This window comes from Psittacula echo (assembly GCF_963264785.1).
Source record: "Psittacula echo genome assembly, chromosome: 3".
Classification (NCBI taxonomy): Eukaryota; Metazoa; Chordata; class Aves; order Psittaciformes; family Psittacidae; genus Psittacula; species Psittacula echo.
Window position 1 is genome coordinate 19,991,019 of NC_137736.1, and position 12,537 is coordinate 20,003,555.

Here is a 12,537-nt window from a genome sequence, read left to right on the forward strand (position 1 = left end):
ACTGGTGCCAAAAAATCCAGGTCCAGCTATGCTTTGTGGTAGATTTTCACTAAGTTTATTATGAGATAATGATGTGACACTTTTAATTCCAGATCAGCTTCTGAAATTTTTTGGAAGCAAAATTCATAGTCACTTCAAAGAACCCAAATATTCTTGTTAGAAGGGTTGCAAGTATAATATCCTTAATTTCATGCCAGTATTCCATAAGTTTTTAAAGTGAATCACTGATTTCTAAAATGCAAATTCATATGGATTTGCCATAATGGCTTAAACATTGTGTGGATAAAGATGAATTTAGGTTAAAAGTGAGGAAAGGGCTTTCTCTTATATGGAGCTATCTAGCTAGATTGAAATGTTGCAGCTATTTATTTTAGTAAGATAAAGAATTCTGCCATCTTCACATTCGATCAGTGGATACTCCGACAGATGTGCAGGCAAGAAGATTTTAGAGTAGAGGTAGCTTTGCAATAATAAATGTTAAGCCAGTTTTAGGGAATAGTATGTACAAGAAACATTTCTGTTTTCTAATCATAGACTATGAATAATGATGTCATTGTGTCTTCAGACAAAACCTCTTAATTATGTAGAAGATACCCAAAAACCTGCTGTGTGCAATCTGCAATACATAGATAATTTGGGAAGTAAATTCAGATAAATTTAAGAAAATCATAAACATGATTAAACAAGGCTGAAATGATTAGTCAGTTACTTCCACAGAAGTCAAACCGTTAGGGTTCAACAAGATAGTATTAACTACAACTGTCATCTCTGAAAAAGAAATTTACCGCTATTTTTCTTAGCTGATTTGAGAATAAATGTATTTGTATTATCACACTTCTAATTACTCGTGACATAACGTGGAGCTGTCATGACTTCACCATCTGATTGCTAGCAGATGGTACCAACTAATCATCAATTCTTTTCTTAGAGTTGTACAGCTCTCTTAAAAAGCGAAGAAAAAAACAAGCTTAGTTTTGAAACCCGTATTTTATTGTTATTTCTGTTGAGCTGTAACAGGTAGAATGCTCTGGCTTGCTAAATACAATGCCTTTCTGGCAGCAGAAAATGGAAAATCAGGGAGGCGGTTCTGTTTTGGCAGTCCTCTGTCATATTTGTAAGGCTTTCAAAGACATTAGCAAAACCAGAGCTTGCCAATATGATATTAAACTTGTTAATGTAATATATTGCACTGTAACAAGAATCTTTGAATAATGTTAGTTGTCATAGGAACATCTATCCACATTCAAATAAATGAAGTGCAATCCCTGGCAACTAAATGCTCACCTAAAAAAGAGAAGTACTATGAAGCTATTGCTGCTTGTCCTTATTCATTCTTTATGGAATTTATATGTGTAATTTTTTTCTAATTTTGCACAGTAACTTTTTTTACAGCTTTATTTATAGTGGTCAGTTTTGCCAAGAAAAGGTAATTGCTGGAGCACGTCTATATGGTGCATATATACTTTTCAACTGATCGTTACCAAATGTGAGGAGTTAGTGGTGGCATAATAACCAGCTATAAAAATGTGATTGATACAGGTAGACAAATAATTTAATGAAGATATCTGAAATGGCTCGCTTTCAAAGCGTTCAAATGCAGCTTGAATGAAGCTGAAAGTTTGTTTCACCCATGTTTCAACAAGGAGTAAAATTTCAAATTGAAAAGTATTTGGATTCTTCCTCTTATTCATGCTGGTCAAGTAAAGGAAAGAGCATTGATACTTGGGCAGGTAGCCACATGAATCCCTCAGTTTTAGGCTGTTAGGTTGCTTTTGTAGCCTTAACCAAATAACTTAATCTCTTCTTGTTTTTTCTCAATATAATTCCTGCATGAGAGACAGATTAATATTCAAAGATTAAATGTGCCAAGTATTCTAACTGTAAACCAAATAACGATTGGGATATGGAGTAGTAAGTAAATGGTGTGCAAATTGAACATTCACAAACAAATTCTTTATTCACATTTCAAACAATTCACGAAGTCATGGTGCATGTTCTTTGTTGTTCATCATTACTGCTCACAAATGATTTATCTGTACAGGCATCTTGGCTTCAAGACTAAAGTTATTCCAGGTTCTAAATGCCCTTCTTTACATTATGGGCTTTGTTTACCTCCTGGGTTCTGACACCCACATACTAAAAGACAACAATAAATGACGACAAGGCATGCATACATTCAGTTCCTAAACTGGTTTATGTGTCATAATAACTATAATAGTTACTGTATTGATTATGCAGCTGATGAATAATAGCTTTTAAGAGCTCTTTATGCTTTAGGAAGGCAGGCATTTCTCTTCAGTTTAATTAGAAGCAAACAGATCCATTTTCTCAGTAAAGGAAATGGGCTGGGTGTAGACAGTAAATTTCTTAGTACCTTAAGGGAAGCTGCACTCCCAACAATCCAAATTACTTCTTTCCCTTTTTAGTGGACATGACTGGACATGAAATATATGTCACAAGGATGTGCATTTCACATGTACATTATACATGATTAGCCAAGGGTGTATATTTGCCAATCCTCCCAATTTAGCCCCTCCTGCTGCTGCTGCTGCCATCTTACAGAGGTAGTAGTACCAGATTTTGCTGTTGGCTGCTCTTAACACCCTCTATGTGTGCAGCCGAACACAGACAGCCAATGCTTCCCCTGTAATAGTGGAAATATTAATAGTGGGTTTATGTTCCAGGACAGCACCTTTTTAGCTGAACGCCCTTCAGCAGATGAATCAACTGTCAGCAATACCTTGCCCTTTGATTTCACCAAACCAGATTCCACTTCAGATAGTGAACAGTCCAATGGCAATGAAATCTGGCCAAGACCAGGAAATCTGGACTCTGAAGCCAGTTTGGCACCTGAAGCTCCGCTCTCCTCAGAGACTGACATCACTTCTTTGCCTGATGGGCTGAATTTAGAGGATGCAAATCAAACTCGTCATTTGGTCACTGCACCAGAGTTAGGGCATGATTCTGTGGACTCTCTGGAATGGCTTTCAGCCTCCAGTTCTTTAGATGGTAAGTTAATGCTATTGACTGAAGCTTAAATTTGGATGCCAGTGTTTTCTGATACTCACCAAGGTATAGTTCACCAAATGACTTTTCAGAAAGGTCTAAAAAACTGCATGTCTTTCCCTGATAGTTTTTACCTTTCCTGCATGTATGTGTCCAAGAATAATATGCTAAGGTAAAACGTTTGTAACAGCTAATAATGTTTATCCCTTCAGGAAATGGTATCCACATGATATTTAATTGCATAGAAGTATTTTCTTATCTCTTCACTTGGCCCACAGAATATCTGAGTGAAAAGTGGGAGAGGTCACCAGGGGTCCTTCTGACTTTGGCATACAAAGGCTGGGATGATCATAGAATCAAAGAACAGTCAAGGTTGAAAAGGACCTTCAGATCATCTAGTTCCAATCCCCCTCCCATGGCAGGGTATCACAGAAACATGTTGAATACAGATGTGCAAACAGCACAATGAATGTAATTTGTCAGTTTTTATCACAATAATTGGAAATTATTTATCATATTTATTAAATTTATCATCACTAATTGGAAATTTATTTTTATTCTTATGGTTTGAAGATACTAGTCTATCTGAAAACCATTTGCCTTTGACTCCTCCTCACCTCGTTCCTGAAGAACCTCCATCTACAGGTGATTATGCAGTTCCTCTGCTTTCTGCACCAACAGTGGCCTCTTCCTCAGTCATAGAGACTGATATTAAAGAAACAGAATCTGCTGAGAAGGAAGAAGTAACTCAGGGTAGTCCTGCAGGCAGTAACAATGCAGACTCTGTGTTGCACAAGTCTGTAGAAGAAATTCCTGTTCCCTTAGAATACCACCCTATGGAAGACGGAATATATCTTGGAGACAGAGTTATATATGATGATGGGTCTGGTTCAGCTTTTGATGGTTCAGGAAAAGAAATGGAATCAAGTATTTGGCCTTGGGAAGATGCAACACTGGAACCAGTTTTCTACCCTGGTGCTGACAACTGGCTTGAAGATGACAATGAGTCTTTGCTAATTAGAACTGATGATATTCCCGAAGGCATGATCTTAGACTATATTCTTAACTCTAAGCATAAATTAGAAAACAGTCCTTCCAAAGAGGAGAATGAAGGTATGGCCAATTTAAAAGAAGATTTCCTTGATGAATCTGAAATATTTGTCTTTCCAGAGACTATAACTCAGCAGATACCTCTGTTACAGACAGAAGAGCCATCACCGGTGGAACCATCTACACAGACACAAACATTGAGCAAGTACATTTCTCTTGTTACACCATCCTTGGCTTTGGAGCCTTCAGTGGACCATTCCTTTGTAGACATGCCAACTGGAGAGGCCCCTGTTTCACCACACAATACTGGTCTTTCTGTGGAAGATACTCTCCTTGCATCTACAGGGACTGTCAGTATGGAGCAGCCCGAAGAGTCCAGTATAGGTCAGAACATCATTTTTGAGGCAGCTGAAGACCAAAATGAAGATAGGACAATGACAGAAGAACTACTCACAGTGGAGCAGTCAGATGTAACTGAAGCTGCTACAGTAGGCCACTGGGACACAAGCTCCTCAGAAACTATTCTGACTGCAACTTTTTCCATGGTAAACCCTGATGCTTCCACGATCAACCCTGATGTTTCCATGGAAGACACTGATGCTTCCACAGAACAGCAGCAAACCCTAGATTCATCACTGGCAGGCCAAGACACTACTGAGTCAGCAGTGAAGAAACCTGCTGATGTCTGGCATACTGACAGAGCACTAGAAAACTCACTAGATCAGACAGTACATTCAGCAATGCCACCTGTCACTCAAGCTGTGACTGCATTTCCTTCTGTAATAGATCAGACCCCTGCTCTAAAGGGCTTTGCTGTACAGAGTGGCACAGACCACAATGCAGATGTTCCCATGGGCTTCAGCACTGTTATGAACTCTTATGTAACAGTGAATGCAACAAGCAGCACTGTTGAGCTTCCCTCCCATTTTCCTCCTGTGGGATCCATGGTGTCATCATCTGTGGCTACCTCAACAAAGCTGGGAGATGAAACTGCGAGAGTCCTGGATGTTTCAGTGCACCTGGATCATGTGAGCCCTGTCCACTTTTCTCCTGAGCTGACTGAGGAGGGAAGGAGCATGACTGAAAGTCATGTGGAGCTAACAACTCATGTTCAGTCCACAGAGATGGCCAGTGTGGCTTGGGCCACACGTGAAAATGGCTATAGTACTCCTGTCCCCTCAAGAGCTCTAGTGGTGTTTTTCAGTCTTCGCGTTACCAACATGATGTTCTCAGAGGACCTGTTCAATAAAAACTCCCCTGAATATAAAGCATTGGAGCAGCGATTCTTGGAACTGGTAAGGGCCACTTCTGTTCAAAATGCCTATTACCAGGTAGAACAAAAATGTTGGTAAATAATAGTTTGTTGGCTGTCTTTTGCAGAGAGCAACTCAAGACTGGTGTTTAGAGATACTGTCTGTGTCTCTCTATGGGAAAATTTTGCCTGGAAATGGGCAGTGGGCTGGGGTGTGTTGTATGTCTTTTACTCAGTTGATAGTTTCTCTAAAGTGTAACTCTTCAGTGCTGTGGGCTGGATATTCTGCTGTTGTTAATAAATGCAGCAGCATAGCTGAAGTCACTACAACCCTTCCCTTACTTGCTTCCAGAGTCCTCTGTATTTAGTCTATAGGGAGAGAGAAGTAAATAAATTTGGACTGTGCTGAGGTAACTTCCTGTAAAACATTCAACCCATCCTAAATAAGAGGTAGTTATCATAAAATCATAGAATGGGTTGAAAGGGACCTTAAAGCTCATCTAGTTCCAACCCCCAGAGCTGAATGAAGTACTGCAGGTGGGGTCTCATGAGAGCAGAGTAGATGGGGAGAATCACCTCCCTCGACCTGCTGGTCAAGCTCCTTTTGATGCAGCCCAGGATATGGTTGGCTTTCTGGGCTGCGAGCACGCACTGCCAGGTCACAGTGAGCTTCTCGTCAACGGATACCACCAAGTCCTTCTCCAGAGGGTTGCTCTTAATCCATTCTCTGCCCAACCTGTAGCTGTGCCTGCGACTGCCCTGATCCAAGAGTAGGGCCTTGCACTTGGCCTTGTAGAACTTCATCAGATTTGCACTGGCCCATCTCTCAAGTGTGTCAAGTTCAGGGAACTAAGCTATTCCTAAATTGGCTGATGGCTAGCAAAGCCCCACAGGGGTTATACAGCTGCAACTGTCAAATTTTAACCAGGAAATTGTCAAATTTTAACCAGGAAATTACCCTCTTCTGACTGAAATGAACATTTTGTTGCAGGAGATGAAGGGAGCAAGGGAGAGAGAGGGGAGGGAGACTTGTGTGAAGCAAATACCCTGTGAAATGGGAAGTGTGCCCAATGGTTTGACTAAGGGAGAGCACTCTGTATATCCCAAGAACTGCATTTCTGAACTGTAGGTTTTTTAGAAGCTGCCTGCAAACTGGGATACTCTTAAGAACTGACTGAAGTACTTGGGCTTCTGGCAGTCTGCCAGCACAGGCCTCAACTGGGTAAAGTTTTAATGCCCTTGCTGCGGAATTTGGATAAAATAATTCAGGCTCCTGCTGTCTGACACAACACCAGTGCAACTGACTTGAGCAGAGATTCGAAGAGTGAGCTTTTCTGTTGTGTCCCCTGTGTTACAGCTGGTGCCCTACCTCCAATCAAATCTGACAGGCTTCCAAAATCTGGAAATCCTCAACTTCAGAAATGGCAGCATTGTGGTGAACAGTCGAATGAAATTTGCCAAACCTGTGCCTCGAAATGTCACCAATGCTGTGTATATGATCCTGGAAGACTTTTGCAACACTGCGTATCACACCATGAATCTGGCCATTGATAAATACTCCCTGGATGTGGAATCAGGTAAGGATGGGAGGGAAATGCATTTTAGTGCAAGGGATTTAGAGCAACTTCTGCTTTAAGGACTTACAAGGATCCCAGCACTTCAGACACAGCCCAATTGCTTTTCACAGGCTGGGCTTTAGAAAGACAGAATTCAGACAGATAGTCTCTGTTAAGGGACTAGAGAGATAAAAATCAAAGTGGAACCCAGACTAAGCAAACTGTATAGGGCCCACATAGAAATATGGAGCCAAAGTTGGCTGAAGTAATACTCTGCATAATGCTGCTGCACTTTCACTGGGGAGTGAGAAGGAAGGCTGCTCAGCAAGAACAGTGGCGTTCATCTCTCTTGTGCTTAGTTTCATGTGCAGTTTGACCTTACTCCATGTGGTTATTTCCCACAGGTGGCAGCCAGTTTAGCTGCCAGGTGGGCATCTGCACAGGCAACAGCTGCTGCCTTACTCTTGTGGCAAGGCCTTGGTTGCACTAAAAAGTTATAGGCCTTCTTATTTCCCTCCTCTGATACAGGGAGAAAGTTCTTCCCTGTTCCAAGTTAGCCAGGAGTTTTCCATAAAGGCAACTCAGAAATATTTCCTGTTTTAAGGTTAAAGAAAAATAGCAGTGCTCACCTGTTGGCAATTGGTAACTGTTCTTCTGAGGTAGCTCTTCAATACAGATGGTCTAACTAGCATGACAAATCTTCCAATATTGATCATTTAACTGTATGCCAGCCTTTTACACTTGGTCGAAGTGAGGTATCTCAAATACTACAAGTTTGTGCTCCTAGCAGACAAAAAGGCAAACCCCGGCACAGGAGGTGACGAGTGCCTGAAGTCCCTTTGCCCTTTTCTTGTACATTGCCTAGGTTTTCTGTAACAAGAAATACTGGAGATCAGCTGTGTTTTACTCATTACAGTTCCAGCAGGCAGAGAACATCTGAGGTACTGCACATTCCAGTAAGAAAAAGAACACTTCATACTTGCATTTTCAATTGGCCTGATAGGTGGTCTTAGCCATGACACAGACTCACAATGTGCGGACAGAGGCATGCACCCTAGTGCTTGTTCACCTTAGCAGAACCTTCTGTTTTTCAAGAAGGACACATGCTGGATTTTGGGGGATTATTTTAACAAAGAGACCATTACAGAAAATGGCAGCAGCCAGCCAGTGCTTTGCCTCAGTTAAGCTTCTCCTCTAGCGTTAGTATTTTCTGCCCTGTGTACTCTCAGGTGAACAAGCTGATCCCTGCAAGTTCCAGGCCTGCAATGAGTTCTCTGAATGCTTAGTAAATCGCTGGAGTGGGGAAGCCGAGTGTGTCTGCAATCCTGGCTACCTAAGCATTGATGGGCTGCCATGCAACAGCATTTGTGACCTGCAACCAAACTTCTGCCTGAATGACGGGAAGTGCGACATAAGCCCTGGGCAAGGGGCCATCTGCAGGTAGGTCATCCCACTGTTTGAAGCATGTGCTGCCTGTATGAAAAGCCCTTACTGTCTCTTCTCTAGTAGCATTCTATGAGATTTGTGCAAAATACCCTAAGATTATGTGCAGTAAGTGAGATTATAAGGATTATCATTCATGTTATTCTGCTGAGTGGAGGTCCCATTTAATAGTAGGATATATATATTATATATAATATATATTGTATTATATATATACATTATATATATTCATATGTATATATGTAGATGTCAGAAGTGAGATATTAACACATTTCTTCAATAGAAAATAAACATCAGGAAATAGAAACAACTAGGAAAAATGGTAGTAATGGAATACACTCAGCTATTCAAATCACCTTCATTGACCTCTGGGGACAGAATTAATCTCCAGAGGTTTTCTCAAGTAGCAAACTGTTAAATACTGTCAAAATATATGAGTTAATTCCACCACAAAACTTACTTCATATCTGAAAGGTACATTCGTACAACATAAATATATTAAAAATAGTGTTCTTTGTTAGGAAAAAGTCATAGTTCAGTGGCTGTTTGGGAAAAAATATGTGTGATTCATAAGATTGCAGGCCCCTAATTCAAATTTTTGTTTTTAAAAAGATACAGATGCATTTAAACAGTTTTTACTGTGTTTTACAGTTAAGGTAAAAGACTTAGTACAAAATACAGAAAAACCTATGCTCCCTCTGACATTGCACTTATTTTTTCCTTTTTGAGCAATATTAACAGTTTGGTTTTAAAAACAAAATGTACCTAGCGAAAAAAGATAAAAGACTCAGTGAAAAAAAGAATACTACTACTAGTAGTTATTATTTATGTTCCTTCAAGTGATTTTAAATAAGTTTATCTAGAACACCTCTGAAGTCAATTTTGGAGTCCCAGCAGTTACTAGGCAAAATAAAAATGCTGTTAAAGCTAGACAAATGAGTGCTATCCCAGATGTATTATATATTGTATAATATTTGTACAGTAGTGTTAATGACAAGCAGGTAAGTATCTGAACTCAAGCATAGTCCAGCCAGTATTCAGTAAGAACTTTTCGAAAAATTACTTACTACTTTCAGACACTATTTTGGATCCTTATGTTAGAAGACTTAATTTAGTGATGTTTCTTATTAATAAGGTTAATTGCTTTGAATAGTGAGAACACCTTACGATTACTTCAGTTTTTATAGAAAACATGCTGGAGAGGGACTCTTCATCAGGGACTGCATGAAGAGAGGACAGGGGGTAATGGGTTCTAACTTAAACAAGAGAAGTTCAGGTTAGATACAAGGAAGAAGTTCTTTACTGTAAGGGTGGTGAGGCACTGGAATGGGTTGCCCAAGGAAGTTGTGAATGCTTCATCCCTGGCAGCGTTCAAGGCCAGGTTGGACAGAGCCTTGGGTGACATGGTTTAGTGTGAGGCAGGGACTGCCCATGGCAGGTGGTTGGAACTAGATGATCTTAAGGTCCTTTCCAAACCTAACCAATCTATGATTCTATAATGCAAATATAGTTTTAATGGTATATTTAAAGTCAGTATTAAGGTTCTTATGTTCAAAACTAGAGGCAGATACAAATACTGAATGCTGTCTTGGGCAACCATTCTAAGGATACAAATCTTGGATGCACACTTCTTTCTAGCAATTTATTTTCTGTTTTTATTTAACTAACCATCGTGGAGTTCACGATACTATAAACATTCTGATTGTTTAACACACATTCAATTGTGTTTACCCCACAAGATAATTAAGACAACTTGCTTTCTACCTTTACAGTATTCCATATGTCACGTGCAAGGCTCAGTCAAGGCCTAACTTTTTATTTAGGCTAAACAGCTTCTAGTTTTAACACATCACAAGATACTCTAAATTTCAAAAAAAACCCTCATAGGCTTCTTCCATCACAAATGCGTTATCCTTTTTATTATCCTTTTTATTATTTTACCTGTCCTCACTCAATCCAGTAGTTAGAGTTGTTCAGCTTGGAGAATGCTTCCAGGAGACCTTAGAGCAGCCTTCCAATAGCTAAAGGGGGCTTAGAAGAAAGGTGGGGACAAACTTTTTAGCAGGGCTTGTTGTAATATGACAAGGGGTAATGGTTTTAAATCAAAAGAGGGTAGATTCAGACTAGATATAAGGAAGAATTTTTTTACAAGGGTGAAACACTCTGTCAGGTTGCCCAAAAGGAGCAGCTGCCCCATCCCTGGCAACATTCAAGGCAGCCTGACCTAGTTGAAGATGGCCCTGCCTTTTGCAGGGGGGCTGGCCTAGATAACATTGAAAGGTCCCCTCCAACCCAAACTATTCTATGATTCTATACCAAAAAAGGCTGTTCACAATAATAAAAGTATGTTAGTGCTTGAACACAAAGAGGTATTTACTGAGGTGCCTTAACTGAGGGCACATCATACAGGAAGTTAAATACATTTACATTAACCAAAGCTTTTGCTGGTGTTTAATTTCCCTGTGTTTCCTTGTTGCAGGTGTCGTGTGGGAGAGAACTGGTGGTACAGAGGGGAGCACTGTGAAGAATACGTGTCAGAGCCACTGGTTGTGGGTATTGCAATTGCTTCTGTAGCAGGATTCCTTCTTGTGGCATCTGCTGTCATCTTCTTCTTGGCCAGGACCCTTCGAGACCAGTACACAAAGAGTGACACTGAGGACTCACAGGGGTAAGTGACACCATCTAATATTTTAACATCTGCTATAATAATAGGATGTACAGGTGCTTCCATATGCCAGGCTTCCTTAATCTGCCTGCTGCCCTGCCAGGCTGCAGAGAAGATCACAGTTTGTTTCTTGCTTCCCCAGGCAGGGTGACAGCCTCTCGTCCATTGAGAATGCAGTTAAATACAACCCCATGTACGAAAGTGACACGACTGGCTACAGCCATTATTACCGGAGATACCCACAACTAACATCCTACAGCTCCACCAGTGCAGAGACATCCACAGACTACAGCAGTGAAGAGATCAGGCACATTTATGAAAACAGTGAGCTTACTAAGGAGGTAAATTACTTTGTTTTCACAGTGGCATGGAAAAGATCATGTAAACAATAAGCTTATTTCACACTTGTAACCCAAGAGGTGGGCCCACTCTTTTCCCAATGTCTATGCTCTGGAGAAACAGGCTGGAACTATGGCTACTGCAACTACTAAAGGGAAGAGAGAAAGGATTCTCTTCCACACTTACTATTAGGTACAGAGAAGGAAATGGGTGTGTTCTGAACTGTAATGAATTTCACATGATGAGGGAGCTGACTTCTTAAATGACTTCATGAGAGCTGGGGAGGTTTGTGCCAACTGCCTTAAGTGAGACTAGTTATACAGTGAGAATCTGGTGCATCCAGGCATTTCTACAGTTTCGTTGTTTGGTTGTTTTTTTTGTTTTTAAAGTATACACATTTCTATAACCTGCAAGTTAGATCACCTCCTCTCCTTTCTTCCTGTATACACAGTATCCAGGGTTTACACTAAAGTGGATTTGCTAAAGAGAAGAGATTTGCATCTAAGAACTAACCACAGATCCTTAAGCAACTGTGAGAGGTGTGAATCCAGCCTGTAGCTGGGCTTCTAGGCAAAGGATCTATGACAGATAAATGGTTTGTAACAGCCTGTTGATATGTCTCACTCTGTCCAAGCTTTGGTCTTGATTTAAAAGTAAAGTATTACTGGATTCCAAGTGCTTCATTTAAAAATGAAAACAGCATAAAGTCAAATTTTAGTATTGGGAGTGCCCCTTTTCAAACTCTACTTCCTGAAACAGCAAAACATGGGATTTTCATTTTCTAAAACCCATAAATCAGTTATTTCAGTAGTATTCTAATTTCTGTTATCTACTTACAGTGTGTTTCTTGTATTCTAGGAAATTCAGGACAGAATTCGAATTATAGAGCTCTACGCTAAAGACCGTCAGTTTGCAGAGTTTGTCAGGCAGCATCAGATGTGAGTGAAATGTATTACTTGGCTAACTAACTCCTTTGCTGGTTTTTTATGTGCCTTTTACTACATTCCTGGATTTTTTCATATCAAGGGTCTAGAAATGCTGGAACGCTAGAGGTTAAGATTTCAACATTGTTTCTGAAGAAGTTCAATCCTTCGAAAGTACTTAAAATAATCGGTGTCAAAAATAGATAACCCCAGAAGGTATGTTAAAAGCATTGAATTAAGGGATGTGGGAGAAACACTGACATTAATTTAGGTCCTCGAAAGCACAGATTGAACCTTCTTAAC

At 40.2% G+C, this 12,537-nt stretch overlaps 1 protein-coding gene across 1 annotated transcript in view; it reads left to right on the forward strand.

The window, feature by feature from the left end:
• The window catches only part of IMPG2 (interphotoreceptor matrix proteoglycan 2), a gene marked incomplete at its 3' end in the record, with an annotated part of 61,899 nt that extends 49,646 nt beyond the window's left edge, over positions 1-12,253 (forward strand). Inside the window, exons 13-19 of the mRNA XM_080612300.1 lie at positions 2,685-3,009; positions 3,571-5,351; positions 6,666-6,885; positions 8,094-8,304; positions 10,787-10,975; positions 11,115-11,313; positions 12,170-12,253. Coding sequence (XP_080468426.1) covers positions 2,685-3,009; positions 3,571-5,351; positions 6,666-6,885; positions 8,094-8,304; positions 10,787-10,975; positions 11,115-11,313; positions 12,170-12,253 — 3,009 coding nt within the window. The remainder of the gene's footprint in view (positions 1-2,684; positions 3,010-3,570; positions 5,352-6,665; positions 6,886-8,093; positions 8,305-10,786; positions 10,976-11,114; positions 11,314-12,169) is intronic.
• Positions 12,254-12,537: the final 284 nt, after the last annotated feature.